Genomic DNA, 21,454 nt, shown 5'->3' with positions numbered 1-21,454 from the left:
ACATTACTAGAAGGTTAACTAAAAAAAATTATCATTGGGTTATATAACATAGTAAAACCTCATGAGAAATATGAATATGGGTGATATTGCATGTTTAAAACCATTTCTATAAAATATAAATTCCAATGAACTAAATAAAAACAGAATAGCTGCTAGACACAGTAGAAGAAGCATAGAAAGATTGAGCAGTGATGAGTTTTCCTGTTTTTGCTTTTTGTTATTATTAATATTCCTAGAATAATGAAAATGTTCTCATAATTATTGGTGTGATACATGCACAAATATGTGAGTATACAAGTGTACACTTTGAATAAATTTTTGCTTTATTAATACGTGTCAAAAATTGATTTCTTAAATAAAGCTAACACAGTAGATAAGTTACCAGGGCCCAGCAGATGAGGGAAGGGGAAATTGTTTCTAATTGGGCAAGTATTTTCTGTTAGAGATGATGAAAGGTTGGGGTAAGGGATGCTGTTGACGGTATCCCAACATTGTGAATGCCATTAATTCCACTGAATTGTAGACTTGACAGTGCTTAAAATGGAAACTTTGGAGGTTGTATGTAAGTTGATAAAAAATTATAAAAATTCAGGGAGCTACATTAAACGTCATGTTAATACAATTTTAGAAGTTTCCTGAAAGCATGAGAAGTTCAGGAAATTAGGGAAAATAATTGAGAACACTAAAAGCAGAATTTGATTTACCAAAAGCAGTAACTGCAATTTTTAATTAGCCACAATATTTTAAAGAGTGTGGTAATGACACAGGAAGATATTGTTGTATCTCTAGGAAATAATAGAAAATAGAGAAAGGATTTGTGTCTAAGGGAATGTTTCATGCATCATCCAGGTGGTCTTGAAAAACTAGAAGGGGGAAAATGAATGGGTTTAATTAGTGGAGAAAGAAAATAATTTTGGAGTATAAAATTGAAGTAATCTACTTCATCTGAGAGGCATACACTTTTCATATTTCAAAAATAAAACAAACTACTGGAATTAGCACCTTTTTAATAAACCTACAGATTGGAGTGGCATGGCCAAAAAGGCAGACAGAATAGGAGAAAAGATGATTGGATTTTACTTAACTGAAGTTTCATTTTGTTTTTGATTTAAATATGCCACAATCAAAACTATTTTTTTTAAAAGAACAACAGGATAAAAAAAATATTTTAGGAGGTCCAAGCGATTGAACCCAGGACCTTGTACATGTGAAGCAGATGCTCAACCATTGATCTCCATCCACAGCCCTAAAATGAATATTTGTAACCACATGCTTTATATTTTCAATATCTAAAACTTTTGTAAAAAGTGAAAAGTTATATACATGAATAGAAAAAATGACCAAAGCTTTAGTCACCAAACAATATATTCTAAGACCAATTAACCCAAGAAACTATTAATCCAACACTTATTTTAAAAAATGCAAATGTGATCAACAGGATACCATTATCAAACATTAATTCATTCAAGCATGTTCAAAAACAATACAAGGAAAGTGATGTTTTCCTTTATAGCTAGTGAAAGTGTCAAATAGTATATTTCTGGAGGATTCTTTTATAATGTGCTTATAAAACATTTAAAACACACCAACAATTGCACTCAACCACTTAACCCCAAAAATTCTGTTAGCTGCTTTCATAATGCAAAGATCTATTACTATATTAATTATGTACTTAATTAGAGTAATAAAATATTAGAACCTAATAAAAACACAAAATTTTTTACTGGATAAAAATCATTTAAGCCCTAAGACTTTAATATATGTAGGCATACAAATTGTATATTGGAAACATGTGTTTTTCTTCATGGCATCTTTTATATGCAAGTCACATTTAAGGGGAATGGGGACAGAATGATCTCAACCTTATATACAAATTTTTAGCACAGAGAAAGTAAAGATTATGTTCAGGACTTCATTACAACTTCCATGGTCTGAGACATTATTATATAGATTTTACTTTTTATGACTGAGTTATTTTAAAGGCAAATTCATTAAAATTATATATTAAAACAATGTCCTTGACAAAACATTTATTTTTTCTTCAGTTTTAAAAGGATATTAAAACATTTCTTGAGCCCAGTGTGGTCAGCACTGGGAGCTGCACCTTCTGAACCTAGTGGATAAGTCACCACAAAAAAGAAAGCCTTATTTAATTATCAGGGCATTCTAGCAAGGGTCACTCTGGATTTCTACTCTACAACAATGAAATCCAGCAAGGGCACATTTCCCTTTGGCAGTTTGAGAGAACAGCAGAATATAAGAAGAAAAGCACTTAATATCTCCTTCTCTGACAATGCACAAACTCTTCCCCTCCACCTTACAGGGTGCTTCATGCAAGCTGGGACATGAGTTCAACTTGCCTTCTTCCTTAGGAGATTCATGCCAGAATGCCGTGAATCAACCACCCTCAACTCGTGCAGCCCTGACACTGGAGAACAATCAGCAGTGCCCATCAGAATGAGCTGTGTGTATATTACAGATATTCACAGCAATTTTGGAAAATTACAGAAAGGAAATGAGCAATGAATCACTGGAGGTTTGTCAAAGAATCAAAGAGATAATCAGAAAAACAACTAGAAATGAAAAGTAAGAAAACTTAGTTGCAAACTCTTTCTACAGAAATTTCTAAACCATGCCAACAGCAGTCACAAATGTTTGCAGCTTCTTGTAAAACATATGTGTCTGGCACTTTCTAAAAAGTATTAAGGCATCATTTTCTTTAATGAAACACCCTATTTCACTCAAGCAGAATCTATTTGCTGGAAGCCCATCAAAAACATTTTTAAAGAATTTTTTGAAACCTATATTCCTGCAGATTTAATTTATCAATTAATTACTAGAACATTGGCTATAGAAATGGCATTCACATAAATCTAAAAACGCAGTTAGTATAAATACAAAAAATAAATCAGAATCATCCTGGAGATGAAAATGACTCACAGACCCTTCATATTTTAATTGTGACCTGGTTGCCAGCTTTAGGAGGCAGGGAGGATACCTGGCAGGCTTTGATAAAAAGGTATTTCAAAGAGTTACCAGCTGTCTACAGTAAGAAATCTGTACATGCATGTGGACCCCAGATATTTGTGGCAGCTTTGTAGGAATATTAGCAATTATAACTATGGGGAAAGAAGCATTAGCAGACCCCTAATTTGGGTAAGAGACATTTTTCTATAACCTCTTAGAAAAGCCCTAATGCCAGTGGATTGTGTTTCTAAGGATTATCCTTTCATCCACCGCTTGTGGAACCTGAGGTCAGAAGAGAGGCAAGGAGAGAGGAGTTTGATGGAGTAGGATGCAGCCCTTACGTTCCAGAAATGGAAAAGAGAAAGTCATGGGAACTAAAATGAAGAAAAATGCAACATTTTCACTTTGCTTTGAAAGAAAAAAAAACCAGTTAAAAGATTATGGACAATCTAAGATGTAGAAGAGCAGCTGGGAAGGGAAGGACAATAACGTGGAGTATGTTGGTCTAGCCATCTGTAAATTATCTGCACATCACTCAACATAAGAATGAGGTAGAAAATAAATGAAAATGGCACTCACTGCTGGAAATAGAGTTCCTTGATAGGCTGGGCCATCCTTTCTTCCGTTAAAAATATATAAATTGGGAAAAACCCCACAATGACCAGGTCTCCATCCTTAAATACACTGGGTTTCATTCTGTGGAAGCAGGAGGGATCCGTTAACTTCCATGCAGAAAGGGGAAGTTGCAGGAGGAGGACAATGAAAATCAATAGGTACATCTTTAAGTAGCTCTCCAATTTAGCCAAGCTTTAATTGTATGCCAGGTAAGGGGCATTCAGAGCTGAAATGGAACCTGTAGACTTATTGCAGATGTATCTGGGTGTATATATTGTTGTTATGACCTGGAAAGTCAAATCTAAGAGCTGTGATGACCTCTTTTTTGCTAAGCTTTTCCAAATTCTCTAGACAATAGGGTGACCTGTAACACTTTTTGCCCTGGGGCTCTGCAGCTGAGGCTCTGTGCCCAGGTGAAAAACAAGAGTTGGAAAATATGTTTTGGATTATCCTCAGCACCCCTCGGAGCTATGATTTCACCCCAGTCCAGGGATAGCAATGCCCCACAGACCACCTCCTCTGCAGGCAGATTGAGTGCTATCCCTTGTCAAAAAAACTGGTGTTTATTGCATCAGAAGGGTGTTCTGTCAATAGGGGCTAATGCAGTCATGCTTTATCAAAGGACGTCCTGGAATCATGGTCCAATAGCGAGATGGACAACCTCACACAACTATGTCTGATATTAGGCAAACAGCATGCCTCCTAAGGTGGATGCCGGCCTGCATACCATTCCTGTGACTAGAAACACTCACAATCCAATGTGCCCAAGCCTGGGAAGCAGCAGTCAAGTAATATTCAGAAATTACAAATCAATACCATAAAAGTAATGTGAAAATAAAATTACATTTTGAATTCTTAAAATTTGACACACTTATCTACTCCTCAGCCCCTGTAAAATGTGTTTAAACCATAGATCAGCAGGTTTCACTGATCCATTTCGCCATCGACAGATAGTTTTCCCTAATAATCGCACCTCTATAGGAACACAGAGCTATGTTGGAAACACTTACTTTTTTGTCACCCCAAAGCAGAGAACAGTCGCTTTAATACCCCATATACTCTCCACCATATCAAACATCTTAGTCACAGGCAACACGTGGATTTTTTATTACCCTGGATAAAAATTAAAGGGCTTATGACCACTAACTCAGAAGGGAAATTTAAGTTGTGCCCATCTCACAGGCACATACACTTACAAGTTAATCAGTGGTCAGCGCAGGAAGTTCTATGTTTTGGGAATACCACATCAGGTGTACCTCCTCTGATTGTAAGCCAGTTAATGATCCTTGAAGTTGTTGATGACAGAGATCCTATAACACCAGGAAGAAAGAGATAACTTAAACAGACAACAGGGGCTTTTTACTCTCTCTTCCAGGTAGTAGTGAAGTTCATACATAAACACTCCCACTGTGGTTTTGTTGAAGTCATATATATTGGTAAGTTCATTACCATATTTGAGGGTTTTGAGACAATTTCATGTGACGATGAATATTGTGCTGAAGTTTATTGGGATATAGGTGATGCAAGTGATTCAAATTGGCAGAAAGAGCTCTCGAGTTGTAACTGTATTTCACACCCTGCCAATGAGCCCTACTTTGGACTCTGTGACAGAGTTAGACTCATTTGTGGTTTCCCTACACACTGTTCTTCTGCACTTTCTAGTTGAACCTCTACTTAGTACTACCCTTGATAAGACTTAAATGTTTGATGTGTCCATGTGCCAGTTGGACCCTAAAGCTCAACAGAGTTCTAGCACCTATTCTCCATTTCATTGGACACACCCAGGACAAGTATCAAGGAGATGATGATGGACCACATCCACCTCAAGGAACGAGAGAATCTGCAACTGCAAGCCAGTTATTCCCACCCATCAGTCCATGGGATCTAAGACTCACTCAATTAGAGGTGGGATGAGCATCGCCATCCCAGCATCCTCAGGATCAGGGAAAGAAAGGTGGACTATGGAAGCTTTATGGTTATTCTAGTACATTCTTAGTGTTATTCCAGCAATGTTAGGTATTTTATCATTGAGGTGAAGACAATGGTCACTGGAAGTTCTGAGGGAGAGGAAAAGGGAAATACATGTGTAATATAGGGCATTTTTTGGACTTTGGAATTGTCCTGAATGACATTGCAGGGATGGATACAAGCCATTATATATTTTCTCATAATACTATATTGTGTGGGGCAGAGTGTAAAATACAATGTAAACTATAATCCACACTTAACTACAGTGCTTCAATGTGAGTCCATCAATTGTAACAAATGTTCCACACTAAGGAAGAATGTTGTTAATGTTGCAAAGTGTGGGAGGGGAAGGGAGTGAGGCATGTGGGAATCCTCTATATTTTTCATTGAACATCTATATATAAAATTCAAAATACTTAAAAAAGGTAAATGTAGTCATGCACAATGGGTCCTTCCTCACATATTTCAAAGAACAATGTCTCCTTAACCAGTTCATGATGAAGCAAATAAGATATTCTATGAAACAGATTTTTTTTTCCTTTTTAATGCTTGGATTGTTGCCTGAGACTTTGAATCTTCTACATTCCAAGAAGAAATGATTCCTTTGTTTTTACATATGCTAAACTAGGAGTCTGTGGAAGCATGTGGAATGAGGGGTTGAAACTCCTGCTTTAACATTGGACTGTGTAAAATATTTTATGCTTATGGCACAATTTATTTGGTCTGAGAGGGGATAAGTCTCAGAACTTGAGAGGAAGACAGAAGTCTTGAGATGTCCTGAATCTGGTATGATTTAGGAGAAGGTTTTTCCTTTGTTGTTGTTTTTTTAATTGGAAAGGATGTCTTGTGTTTCCATCCAGAATGATTATAACAAAATTATTTAAACTCATCTGAAAAACACTGAAATAATTCAAGGAAGGCACAGAACAAATCAAAATATTTAGTGAGAGACCTTAAAATGAGAAAATCCAAGTGTTTTCATAGTTTCAGTAAGTTATGAAAAAAGTTTTCATCACCAAACATCATTCCGACCAGTATCAAAAATCCTCTGTAAGAAAACCTGTGCCTTAAACTCATTCCGTGGCTTCCGTATATATCTCCAAAAAAATTACAATTTTATGAAAATGATGGGGTGGAGTGGTCAGAAGTGGGTTACATGGGGACCTCTTATGTTTTTTATGTTTTTAAATGTAGGATTCTTTGTGTTCTATTAACTTTAATAAAACAAGTATACCAAAAAATAACATTGAAAACATTTTCCATCAAAAATGCTCATTGTACCCCAGGGCTCAATGTGAGTCTTTCACATATAACAGACTAATAATTATGGTATTTGTTGATGGATGGCTACTCCCCAATAAAAATGATGTACTCTTTTAAAACGTTTTAAAAAATAGCAAAGTAGGTTACAAAATTCTCTCTGCAGAACAGGAAAAAACTTGTTCCATGTCAATTAGAATATCAAAGCATTCCAACATCAAATTATTTCAAAAGCAATCATCTAATAACCATACTGTAATGTAGAGGGCATTTCACTGTGTCCTGGTTTTATGTTGACCATAGAGTATAGCAAAGGTGCTGAAATTATCAGGAATCATTATAGATGCAATTTCTTGTTTATTCAAAAGAGATATATTTTTTTAAATTATTATAAAACTTACTGAAATCATCAGTGCCATGTAGATATACTAAACCATAGCAAGGAAATTACTAAGTTGGAAAATAAAGTGGCTGTGTTTCACAACAGATATAGTGTTTTGAAATATATTCTCTGATCATCAATACCATTTATTCCAGAGGTCATTTGTAAATTAGCTTACATTCTGAACTGGGTTTCTAAATGAAACTTTTTTCAAGTGTGCACAATATTAATAAGGAATTGATACTTTTTAAAATTCATTTATTTATGCTATTTCAAAGGAACACCATATTGAGTAAAGGACCAAAAATATATATATATATAGGTGCTCATATCTTTCAAAAATATTTCAAAATATGAAATAGTCTAGTGACCAAGAGTTGATTGTAAGGTAACACTAAATATCTACAGTTTCAGATTAAGAATAACAATTTTTCAATAATTTACCTGAAATAATTAAGTTCAGAATTGAGAAATAATGGGAAAACAAGGGCTTCTAAAACATTTAAGACTCTTATGAAAATAAGATAAATGATCTCTTTTCTTAATAACCTTTGATATATATGTATGAATGTATATCTAACAGCAGTATGGTTTTATCTTCATCCAATTTAATTGCATAAGTCACAAAAATATTTACAGTCAACATGGCTGATAATAAAAATACATACTCCAAAAACAATATTTAGCAAAAACTGCTTCAGAATTTTTCTACATAATGAAACATTCCTTTGGCAAAGAATTTTTAATGCTGCAGGACTATTCAAGTAAATGTTTTAACCATCTTCAGCACTAAACTATAATTACTTTACAAATTCATCTTTCCACTAGAAAAGGTGCTTGATTCAAAACTAATTTCAAGAAAGTGGGGGCTGAGGAGAGTGGGGCATATGAGAATTTCCTACATTTTTAGTAACATTTTGTGTGCTATTTCTATCTTTTAAAAATAAATAAAAATATATTAAAAATTTTCAAAAATATACATGCAGCTTCCAGGCCAACAAATGGTCAACATGACTTTATTCCTCTGCTCCCTCAGGATGGAGACTAATGTGGAGTGGCTCATTCCCATGTCAGATAGGCCATTCACCACCACTGTATTGTCTACACATTTTAGTCTTCCATCATAATAAGCAGAAGTTTCCAGGATGATAGTTTTAATGAAAAAATGCTGATTGATGTGGCTCTCCTCATGTCCACCAACTTCCCAAATAGCTTCTTCTTAAATCTAGATCATGGCAGCCATGCAGGGCTCTTGGAAGGCCAACCGTGTGACCCATGATGGGGACCAGCTGGCAGGATACTCATTCTCACTGAATGCACTTGGTGCACTTTCATGGCTTGTACTGGCTCCTCTAAAACTGGACCTCCAGTGTTTTAAGGGCATAAGCTGGGGAAGCAGCACTGGTTTTCAGCATAGCTACCACCACACCGTGATTTAAATTGGTGAAGTCTATAGCATTGATAGTCAGCACGACATCATCTCTCTTGATTCTGCCATCTTGTGCAAGACAGCCATGAGGTGATGCACTGCTTACAGAGATGGGCAGCTCACCTCTCTTACTTACCTGCTTTGAACAACTATCTTTCCAAGGCACTTCTGTGGCTCCTAAGTGTGAGAAATCAGAGTTTAAAAAATTATTCTTGAACATTTATGGAAATTCTTCTTCTTAGGTAGAGGTTCCCGTGTGTGGGTAGAAGTAGGCAGGAGTGAGTCATGGAAGGAGAGAGGAAATCCCTATGATTCATCCAAAGATATGAGAGAAAATATTACTAATTGAGACTGCTCAGCCTTCAAAAATGGGAGATGAATTCATTCAGGAAAAAATAGAACTACTAGGTAAATCTCAAAATGAACTTACATCAAGTATATTTAAGTTCTTCAAAGAAGCAAGAAATATTATGTGTATTAAGAAATAATGTGGAATAAATTGATATATAGTAATCAAGAACAGAAAGATAAGAAAAAGAAAAATTATAATTCATTAAAACAATGTATAAACTAGTTGAAATGAATTATACAATTTAAATATTTGGAACAAATACTTAGACCAGACATGAACATAGTCATCAAAAGACTGGAATTGGACATAGAACTGTAGAATTTTCCAAGAACTCAGAAAAGAATGAGAAAACAGTGAACAATACCAAAGAAAATGAGTGTTATTGAGATAATCTTGAATGATTCCAGTCACTAAAGATGTTTCAGAAAGAGAGAATACATTGAACAACAAAAAAATCCAAATTAAATGAAATAATGGAGGAGATATGTCCAAAATTTAAGCCTGATGTTTTTCACTTAATAATGTCCAATATGTGCTGTTTTGTACAGTAAAAAAAAAAAATCAGTACAATGCGAAAAAATGCATTGGAATCTAATCTCTCCCCTGTGTTATACTGATTTCCTTTATTTCGCTGGCCCCAATGGCTTACTCTTGGTGTCCAATTTTGAATTAATGCCTAGCCTCATTCAATTTGGGGACAGCTTACCTAAAAGCTTTTTAAAAGACTCTATTTACAACTGGGTTCACACACCCATGTGCTGGGTGTGAGACCAGAACATGCCTTTTTGGGGGTCATGATTCAGTCGTCCACACTAGCCCATGTAAAACACATCAAGCCTCCAATCAATGCACTCCCTATCCATTTTCAAATGAAAATGAAAATAATAACCTCTCATAGAGAAAGGATGTGGAAATTGTTACTATAGTTCATTAGAAAGTATAATTAATATAGTAACTAAAATGATATAAATAAAGTAAATATTTTTGAAGATAATTTGGAAATATTTTTCAGAAATCTTGCAATGTGCATGCACATAAATTCCACAAACTTGGTGCATAGCATCCCCATGATATGAAGGAGAGCCAGTATGGAGGTATTGCCATGCCATCTGCAGTTGGCAGAGCCAACGATATATGAAGGAGAAACACATTTCCATGTTCTCCAAGAGAACGTCCAGGAGTTGTGACAGATACCTTTATTATTTTAGGGGTCATTGAGGTAAAACTAGCTAATAATGATTGGGAGGCACCATACACAGTAGTAGGGGCCCAGATTAAATGAACAAGAGAGTCTAATGACACTGAAGTCCAACTATTAAAATTTTTACACACTTTCTAATCTTTACCTAGGTATTTTATAACATTTCCATTGAACTTAACTAATTTTGTACTTTACATTTTATAAGGTGATAGAATATATTTTTTGAAATCATTTGAAATAAAAAGATAATTTTCAGGAATTGCCTTTGAGAAAGCAAAAGGTTAAAAGTTGTGGTTTAGACACTTTTGTTTTTAAAGTGAGAGGAATATTTTCCCTTAAACCAAGGACACGATAAATTCAAAGAACAAGAAGCTCTTTTTGACAAAACAGTCTTTCACCTTTGTTTACTGCTTATTCAGGAGAAAAACTCAGTGATATATTACTAATCTATACTAATAATTTAAGCAACTTTGTCATTTTAACAGAGAAAAAACAAATTTTACTTTTGCATCACTATACTACTTGATCTAAAGATTTTTATGCTAAAACTAGATCCATCAAATCTTACCTAAGTTTGATGATAAAAACTCCTTTTCTGTGAACCTTCTGCATTTTCTGTATTCATTCAGGTTTTGTCCCATATTTTCTTGTTTTGTTTTTTTTTAAGATTTATTTATTTTTATTCATTTCTCTTCCCCTGGCCCAGTTGTCTGCTCTCTGTGTCCATTCGCTGTGTGTTCTTCTGTGACCACTTCTATCCTTATCAGACTGTTCTTCTCTTCTGTAGATAACCTAAGCTGTGTGTGTCCCAACCTGTGGGTGTGGGACAGTAAGAGGCTACAGCCCTGCCCTTGGTGACCATGTCAACGACTCCAGTCCTGGAGAAACAGTTTAGCAATGCAAACTCTATAAACTTTAAATGTTCAGGGAAAATGCAAACCAAATGTGCTAAAAGCTTATCTAGAATGTATAAAGTCCATGTGAAAAGCTTGCCTAGGATGTGTAAGATATATGCTAATTCAAGCGTATTGAGCACTGAAACAAAGAATGGTTTGGTCCTTCCTCTGTATAAAAGGAACTCAAAAATTTTGTTTGGGGCTCATGTTTGAAACAGAAATCTTTGGAGTCTGGCTGGCTATCAATAAATTGTTTTTTCCTTCTCAAAATCATTTCTGAGTACTGGCCCTTCTATATGCAAATAATTGAACCTCTCTCATCTTCTACAATATTTTAGGGGGCTCATCCAGGATTGGAAATGAAGACAAGAGACAGTACCATTTTGCTGCCCCTTCCAAAGATCCCAGAGGAAGCAGGGAGAACTTGGGTGAACCCTAGTCATCAGGCTGCTCCTGGATTAAAATTAATTCAGAAAATACGTGGGCTCCAGCAGTCTTCCTGATGAAAATTGAGGGCAATGGAAAGTCTGAAGGAATATTCTGGGGAAAAAAAGAACTCTGGTTTTGGCATAAGGTAAGAGACCCCAGGGGAGCCTAGTTGGGAAAACCCATAGCTTTAATTGCGTAGAGGGAGCATGATCACCTCCCAAGAAAGTACCCTAATACCTCCAGAAATTTGAGGGGAAGCAGTTCTCTTTAGGTCTAAAAACCTGATGTTTTTGTTTTGTCTAACTGCATGTTAGACTCTAGTACTGGTCCTATCTCTGCTGAAAGAGTGGAGGCTTGATTATCATGGGAAAGGTTGTTTATAGTTTTGAGTCCTAAGGTCCTGGAAATTGGTCTGGATTTTGAAAAACTTGGTTAGGGAAAATGATTCGCCTTTTCTAGTGAAGCTTAGACTGGGTATAAAGTTCAACAGTGAAAAAGGTCTAGCTGGCATCTTTTGTTATGGTGCTGAATTGCAAATGAATTTACTTTATATCAGATGTTAATGATATAAGTGTTCTCTCTTTCTAAGGTTTGTGGCTGTGGGGGCAGCTGTGCTGAAAAATATATATATAGAACTTGTGGGCCAGATTAATGACCTTTTTGCTTCTTTCTGTGTCATCTCAAGGCTATGTGGTTACAAAAAGTGGTGGAATTTGTTTGAGCTGGAATCCTCCCCTGCCATTGGCAAGGGGGTGAATTGATTATAAGGCCAACCTGCAGAGTCTGGATATTTGTGCATGCTGTGCTGTCTTGTCTCTGGTCTGTCCCTTTTCTGGGGCTTCCACACCGTTTCCACACCATGCACCTGGGTTTGTTGGGGCAGGCCCCAGTCAGGGTGGATGGGTCCCCATGTGGGACACCAAATTTGAGTAGGTTCTTTATGCCCATTTTCACAGAAAGCTGGAAAGGGGGTATGACTTGCCCCTTTCCAGTGAGTCCACACCTTCTATTTATAAGCCACATTCTTATTTGATTGCAGTGCACATAACTGCCTGGAAGCAGGGAGGTAAACAGGATGCAGAGCATGATCAAAATAAATGCAGTAAAGTTTCCTCCCTAGAATGTTAATGGTCAAATTAAATTTGCATTCTGCCCATGTTCTTCTACTTTTCCAAATCTCTCTCTCTCTCTGTGAGACTATGTAGAAATTCTTTGAAATGGTTTAGAACTGTACACTTGTCTGAAGAAAGGAGGCTATCACTTGAAACAATAGATCTCTAATCATTTGATAGCCTTTTTAATGGCCTGGCTGGGAACATCAGGGTTGTAAAACTCCAGAGGAAAAAATCTGTGTTTAGTTTTTGTTGGTTGTTGGCGCCTAAGTATTCATTGTATAAGATAATTTTAAAATGAATCTTTAAATGCCAATACTCTCTTGATGGTGAATTAAATGTATAACTTGCAGATGAGAATTTGTTTCATTACTAGGAAAACACAGAACTTCACAGAATTATTACTAATAAAATTCTTGTAACTTAATTAATCAAGGTATCCAATTCACCATAAGGTTAAAACTTAATGAAAACTGTAACTGAGAGTTAAGATAAAAAATAAAAATAAAAAAAGTTAAGATCATTTACAGATGCATTTATATTATAAAGAAGCAGAAGGATAATAACTGAAATTATGAATGGGTGTATTTATAGCCTGAACCTATTAATGTAAGTATAAATTCTAATCTAACCTTAACTTCTTTTATGGTTACATCAAGCCTAGCCTCACCCCTTGCCTTTGCTTATGGTTATTTCATAACAACTTCTGCCCCTGTACTCCTGGGAAAGGCAGACATGGGATATCCTTCTCTCTTGTCCTACTGGTATTGGTAACCCTGCTTTCTCTCATGATTCCAGGTGTGAACTAAATTACTGCCTGGTGAAATTCTTAGCCCTTGGGGTTAAATGACCACAGGAGTTTTATTATCTCCAAGGACTGGAAAATAATGAGGTCTCCTGCCTTGACTGTCAGGGTTCCTTTGATTGGCAATTCATGAAAGAAACCAATCTTCCTGAGGCTCCAATAGCCTTGGTAAATGTGCGTAGAATTAGTATCATTGTTCATTCAAAATTCTGCTAAATTCAAGGTAAAATATAAAATTCTGAAACAAAAGAAAATGATGCTAAAGTATTGGGAACATTTTGGTTATAAGCCATTAGTTAAGAAACAAAATTCTTGTGCAAACCTGCATGGTTATAATGGAAATTAAGGGGAAAAAGAACTTTAGAAATGTTGCAGTCACACTTGTTTTCTGAAAAAATGAAAGCTTTAAGTAACTAAGTTATGTTTCTGTGTATGCCTATTTGCTCATAGTTGCTTAAATATGCAGTTATATATATATATATATATATATATATATAGTACATGAAGGGTATATAAAATAATGCAAATTATAACTAACATCAATGAATTGTGTTTCTGTGTCTAACTCTGTTTGTGTCTGCATATTTGCTCAGTGCATATCTTCATACATGAGGATAATAATACCAAAGTAACAAATAAAAATTCTTAAAAGAGCTCTATTGAAATTCCTAAAAGTGAAATATGCAGTTATATATCTAAATAAATATTCCAGGATCACAAATTAATCTAAGCAGGATGGTCATATAAAAATCTGATTACGGAAACTATTGGAAAAGGGCCTTCTCTTTACAGGAGTTTTGAAGGCTGAACTAGGTATGGCAGATTAAAACCTATCTAATAGGCTAGGGAATCAAGAATCAGTTTGCCCTGTAATTCCCCAGTTTAAAACCATTTGACAGTCTTAAAATAAGGGTGGTTTTGGTTCTGTTGCCTAAATTTCAGTAAGTAATGAAGGTCCATAAAAGCTATGGAGAGATCTTTCCTGGATTATGATTAAGCAAATTATATGATTATAATGTGTTTTGTGAACCTGGTAGCAAGTACACATTTAAAAGTATTCACAGTTTCAAAATTTAAACAAAGTAAAGAGGTTGTAGCGTCCTGCAAAGAAAAGAGGACTTTAATTGCATAAACTATAATAGTTTCAACTTTATTTAGCTTGGGTGTAATCTCCCTTAGTTTATAAATTACCCATTAAATAAATTAACATTATACATACAAATTCTTTGGAATAATGAAAATTGTAAATTCATGTTAATGAAATTAAGCTAAGAAAAAATGTAGATATGCTCTCTTAAATAAATAAGTAAACTTCTTTGGTTGTTAATTGTAATTTAATAAGTTAATTTAAATGTAAGGTAACTAGTCTATGTGGTTGTGGTCAATTATAAAGAGTTTGTAAAAACATGTTCCAAACTGAAAACATTTAAATGATTCTAGTTATAGAATTCGCTGTTAACTAAAAACCTGGATTAGTATTAGTGGCAAAGAATAACTTTTTGTTCATAAAACTGGTCTGAGAGCCACTGCAAGGTGCACATTTAAGTACAGGGTAATGAAAAGTTATCTTGATTCTACTGGGAATCTTCCATTTTCATGTCAACAATGAAAAAAATTTTCCCTCTATTATTAAAGTAAAATACCTACTATTTTCTTCATGGTAAATTTGAATAATAAAGTCATTTGATATTGTGATGTGTTTCATTAAAATGTTTAAAATATATAAAAACAAGGAAAAATTTTAACATTGTCAAACTCTTTTGTGCATTCAAACCAGGCCTTGAATACATTACAGGTTGCTTCTCCATGTGAGTTATTAGCTAGGCTGGTCCCTGGCCCCTCAAATAGAAATATCTGCTCTATCAGCCTCTTGTTATCTTCCTGAAGTTGACAAAAACTAAGTTGAAGTTTCAAGCTCCTGCAGCAGCCAATGATGACTCAGTATAGCAAAGCGTACAATGGATATCGCCTCCAGACTGGCGCTGTTCCATAGCGCCCGTGAGCACTATGTGCAAGGCTGGTAGAATACTGGAAACTCTCTCCAGGATCAATGATGATGTGACTTACTCACTGTGTGAAGAACACGCCAAGTGGAGCTACCAGGATTCTGTAAGTAAAACTTAAATATAATTGGCATTATGGCCTGCTCCCATGGAGAGATAACATGTAAAATATTACAAACCTGAAACTTAAAACTGTTAATGGTAACTCAGAATCCTTATGCATTAAGTAATACATTAATTAATATTAAGTGCTGTACTTTTATCCTGTACTAAATATATGCCTAATAATTATAATGTTATCTTTTCTATTCTAGATCAAGTACAAAAGTGCATTAGACATGTTAAAATCTTGGTAACCTCATTTTCTAACTATTTAATAAACATATTTATAAAATAAGGTGCAGTCTTAGCCAGGCTCAATCAAGTTACTATTCTACTGTGTAGCAAAAATGAGGCTTGCTTGCTAATAAGGGATTACCTATTGAACATTCAAAATTACCAGAAATTGTACAATTAAAACCAAAATGTAAAAAAAAAAACACCTTTATTCTGTAGTTCTCATCGACCCACAGCTAAAACTAAGAAAATTTCCAAACTTGGTGCACTAATCCTAAATAAAACCAACTGCCAAAATGTTGCCAGTTCACCAAGAGCATCTGAAAGAGCACATGAGTGCCAATCATTAAACAGACTGAAATGAGTCTGCAAAACAAAGCTAAATATTTGTTGCAGTTTCTCTCTGAAAAAAAAAAATATATATATATATTGTTCCCACCAGCTTTTAAAACGGAAGCTAAATATTGGTTGCAGTTTCTTTCTGAAAAAAAAAAATATATATATATATTGTTCCCACCAGCTTTTAAAACAGGGTGCCATCTTTATAGGCACCTAACCTTGTCTATTTCTGTAATCCAATGTCCTCTTTTAAAAATGGGTATTCCAAAATTTTTATTAAGTTTGTTTCTTTCAGAATGAGCTTCTTATTAACCATATGAAAACTTCATACAGAATGCCAGATCCATCTTCCTCGAGTCAAAATAAAATAGTAGTTGTACACCTTGTTAGACAATGACTACAGCCCATGGCCAGCAGGAAGCAGTTATAGAAAAGAGATCATGCCCATTCAGCAACCCCCTAAGATCAAAGGTGTTAACTCTTCAAGGGTAAAATCAAATTAACAGATGTTTCTTGGGCCTGACTGGAAATCCATGTGAGCACCAGTGGCCCCAGGATGACTACAAGGTGGCTCCATGCCCAGGATTCTACTGTCCAGAATGAAAACTTCTAAAAACAGAAACGTTTTCTTTAGGTCCTCACTGAAAATTGATAAGTAAAGTAATCAATCAAAACAACAAACAGTCACCCACCTCATAACTCCAACAATAATTATGCCAAAGCTTAGCAAGTTAAGCTTCAGCATAAGGGGGTAAATGATGGGGGCTCTGGGTGGGAGGCTGTTCTTCCCTTCTGTAGATAACCTAAGCTGTAGGTGTCCCAACCTGTGGGTGTGGGACAGTAAGAGGCTGCAGCCCTGCCCTTGGTGACCATGGCAACGACTCCAGACCCGGAGAAACTGTTTAGCAATGCAACTCTATAAACTTTAAATATTCAGGGAAAATGCAAACCAAATGTGCTAAAAGCTTATCTAGAATGTATAAAGTCCATGCTAAAAGAATACCTAAGATGTGGAAGATATATGCTAATTCAAGCTATTGAGCACTGAAATAAGGAACAATTTGGCCCTTCCTCTGTATAAAATGAACTCAGAAATCTTGTTCAGGTCTCGGTTTTGAAATAGAAAGCTCCTGAATTTGGCTGGCCATCAATAGAACATATCTTCCTTCCCAAAATCATTCCTGAGTCCTGGCCTTTGTAAATGCAAATAATTGAACCTCTCTCATATTCTAAAACACAATTACAAAATCAACAGATGGGCCCCAAATCTAAGATCATGGATAGTAGGATGCAATGCCACCAAGCCCATATTTACCAGCTCAGATCAATTAAAAATTCAAGTCTCCCCTCATCATGAGCAGAACCCAGAGGCAATCCCACAGTCCCTTCAGCATGAGCAGACCATCAAATCCAATCCAGCACTCTTCTTGGCCAGAGCAGCATGGAAATATGAAGTAAGCACAGGTCACAATAGAAGAAAGTATTTCACACTCTTATCTAATGGGGAAAGATCCAACTTCACAATCACCTCCACACAATGTACCCAGTGTCCATGCACAGCAGAAAACCCACTCAGATCCAACTGAAAGTGGTTCTGAAATCACTCAAATTCATCTTTCTGGAAACTGTGGGAGAAGATATTCAAATGTACATTTTTATGAGTTCAAATAAAGTATCTTTGGCTGTACTTCTGCAAATAATACTCTCTTCATTATTGTTGAATTTTTAGTTGATCAGAGCTGGTAAATATGGGCTTTGTGGCTTTGCATCCTATTACCCATGATCTTAGATTTGGGGTCCACCTGTTGTTTTTGTCATCTGATAAATGCTCATTAATGTTGTCATTGTTTTAATTATAGCCATATTGAACTATATTTTGAGTTGTAAAGTCATGTGAGAAGTCAGAACATATAACTTCCTCATATCAGTCCACTTCTTTATCAGATTAATATAAAACTACATTGTCTTGGGTATTCCTTCCCTATATTTTTAAATTACACATTAATATTTTATTTTAAATCAAAACATGAATCTCCATTTCTTTGCCAATTATTTGGTGTAAGATTGAGACCTTTATTTTGAATTTGTATCCACTGACTGAAAGTTCAAATTTTCTCCCCTATACTAACCAAACTCACAAACCACACAAGTTATTGTCCATGATTGCCTCTTCTGATTTAGAAGTGGACAAGGAGCTTAAAGATACTGGTAAAACTCATGAAGGCAAAAAAGGTATGTACTGTTATGTATAATATCAATACAGTATATATTTTACTATTTAATAATGAATTAACATCTATACAATTTTTTTCTTAAAACTAAATCTGTAGTAAAAGAACTGGTTCTATGCACTGGTTTGAGGATGTCAGGCATGTTTATAGCAATCTCTTACATGAGCTTGCTGTAATAATCACACCATGAGTTTCTTGTATCTTGTGTCATTTATTTATTTATTTATTTATTTATAAATTTTTAAAGGAAATGAATATACTTTATTACAGAAATTTTGGAAAATACTGATAAAATCAGAAAAGGATAATATCACAATAAGCTAAAGTAAAGCATAACTATTTTTATGTATAACTCACTGTCTTTTCTCTGTGCATAATATATTTTAATAAACATGGGTTTGCAGTGTATATTCTGTTATGTAACTCAGTAAGTCACTTATTTCATTGAGGGTGTTATTCAACACTTCCATATTTAGTAGCTGAATAATATTCTCTATTAAGAATGTGCCAACACTTAAGAAATCAATCCCTGCCTGTTGGATCTTTGGGTCATTTCCAATTTTTTGTTATTATATAGAAAGTTGTGATTAATATCCTTGAAACTCAACTTTTTATGTAAATCTATGATTGTCTATAATTATAAGATAATTTCTTGGAATTTTTTTCCCAAATTCTACTCAATTTATTCATTTTTTAAAAAAGATATTACATAAAAAAAATGAGGTCTGCATTCACCCCACCGCGTCCACCCCACCACTCCGCCTACAGTAACACTTCCCCCATCATTATGTCACATCCATTGCGTCTGTTGAGTACATCTCTGGGCATCACTGCAACCCATGTCCTGTGTTCCACAACATAGCCCACACTTTCCCACGTTTCATCCCGTGGGCCATGAGAGAACATACAACATCTGACAATTGTCCCTGGGGCACCACCAAGGACAACTCCAAGTCCCGAGAATGCCTACACATCTCTTCTCTTCCTCCCCTTCCCCACATCCAGCAGCCACCATGGCCACTTTTTCCACATCAGTGCCACATTTTCTCGGTTATTAACCACAATAATTCATGAATAGAATATCAGTAAGTCCACTCTGATCCTTACTGTATTCCTCCTTCCTGTGGACCTTGGCTTGGTTGTGTCCATTCCACATCTATGTCAAGAGGTGGTTTAAATTCCACATGGATATTGGATGCAGCCCTCCTGCTGTCAGTTGTAGCAACTCTAGGCTCCATGGTGTGATGGTTGACATTCTTCAACTCCATGTTAGCTGAGTGCGGTAAGTCCAATAAATCAGAGTGTAGGAGCTGAAGTCTGTTGAGGCTCAGGGCCTGGCTATCATATTGTCAGTTCAGAGATTCAAATCCCCTAGATATATCTTAAGCCCCAGTACCAACTACAATTCCAGTAAAGTAGCATGAAAGGCTGGTGAAAAGAGATCCCATCTGAATTCAGCTCCATCACGCAGAAATACCAGCTCCAAAGAAGGGCCAACTGGTATGGCACTGAACCCCATCAGCCATGACCATAGAACCTGTGGGTCTCTTTAGCCCTCAAAAGGACCAGTATATGGTGTTGTATCTACTTTATCTGTCTCTGAGACTCTGTTCAGGTGTGCATAAGAGCAATCCTTCTGAAAATCTCCAGGCTCTTTTTTAGAAACGCATAGCCGTATGAACTCATTTGTCCTTTCCATTTCCCCCTTACTTTAGGTCAAAAAGCATTTTAAACTCTTGTTATTATATGTAGACAGGGATATTCTGCTGGTCCACATTAAACCATTAATTTAAGGTTGTTTTCTAGTTACATCATCAGCTGGTACTTGGTAGCGATCCCTCAGTGCCAGGGAGGCTCATCCTCAGGTGTCATGTCCCACGCTGGGGGGAAGGCATTGCATTTACATGCGGAGTTTGGCTTCAAGACTGGCCACATTTGAGTAACATGGAGGCTATTAGGAGGGAACTCTTAGGCACAGTGCTGCTCTAAGCCTTATTCTTATTTCAGCTGTAAAGGCTCACAAGCATAGTCATTAGTATCAGCGGTTCACTGTTGGACCCTCATTCCTTCTTACACTTGCACCTGGGGGACTGCCGCTGCTCCCCTAGGGACCACGAAGAGCCCCTCCCCCCAGGCCAGTAACCAAGCACCCCACCGAGATGTTGTTTTTAATTGTTTCCACTATGAGTATATACAAACAATTCCATGCACCATGGACACATGTTCTGTATAAATCCCTGTCAAACATATATCGCCTGTCAATAACATCCCATACCAGTATTCCTCTGCTGCCATTTTTGAACCACTCTGTGATCCAAAACTTCCTGAAAAGTGAAGTCCAATATAATGTCAGGTTCCCTTACTAGTAAAATGGAATATACTGATGAGTTTAAAGGTTAGATATAGAATACATATTGATTTGGAAAAATTCTACATCCTATCTTTTTCTTTTCTTTTTTCCTAATTATTGAGCTTCTCTTCACAAGAGCCTTAGATGACAGTAATTCATATATACAATATACAGTACTCCCACACATCCACCATAAAACCTTTTCCCTTCCAAAGAGATAAACTTTTAACTTATTCATATCATATTTACTGAAACTGATGTACAGACTCTGAGACAATAGCTTTCAAACACAGTGACATCTGTGCTTACATTGTGTTCCATACTTTAGGCTATACAGTTTACTAAAATTTTAGTTATCCTATGTTTTACATTATGATTTACATTATTAGTCAATCATCCCCTATATGGTTTTGTTGTAATATTACATGTTTTATATGCATCCTTCTGTACGCTCGCGAAACTCTTCTCTGTCCCCCACATTTACCTTGGTTCCATCCATTCTACATCAATTTTCGCCTCCCCTTGGGGCCGACAGTGACAACCAGTCTCCATTTCCCAAGGAGCCATGTCCAGAGATACTTGCAATAGTGTTGAGGACCTGACTTGCTCAACTGCCCTAATGCTCTGGGAGCCACCCTTTCTCTCGAGAGATAGAGTTCCCTCTATTTGATGGCATTAGTCCTCCCCATGATGTGGGTCCACCCCCACTCTCACTACTTGGGTCTCTACCCAATGGTACAACCCACCCTGGCAAAATGAGCATTCAGACATTCCCCAGG

At 36.0% G+C, this 21,454-nt stretch overlaps 1 protein-coding gene across 1 annotated transcript in view; it reads right to left on the bottom strand.

Annotated features, from left to right (window-relative positions):
• LOC131276718 (vomeronasal type-2 receptor 116-like) overlaps positions 1-21,242 on the bottom strand; it is a 60,144-nt gene extending 38,902 nt beyond the window's left edge. The window contains exon 1 of the mRNA XM_058290254.2: positions 21,160-21,242. Within this exon, the coding sequence (XP_058146237.2) occupies positions 21,160-21,242 (83 nt within the window). The remainder of the gene's footprint in view (positions 1-21,159) is intronic.
• Positions 21,243-21,454: the final 212 nt, after the last annotated feature.

Source organism: Dasypus novemcinctus, chromosome 30, assembly GCF_030445035.2.
Source record: "Dasypus novemcinctus isolate mDasNov1 chromosome 30, mDasNov1.1.hap2, whole genome shotgun sequence".
NCBI classification, from domain to species: domain Eukaryota; kingdom Metazoa; phylum Chordata; class Mammalia; order Cingulata; family Dasypodidae; genus Dasypus; species Dasypus novemcinctus.
The sequence above is the reverse complement of the archived record's forward strand: the minus strand, read 5'-3'. Positions and strand labels throughout refer to the sequence as shown.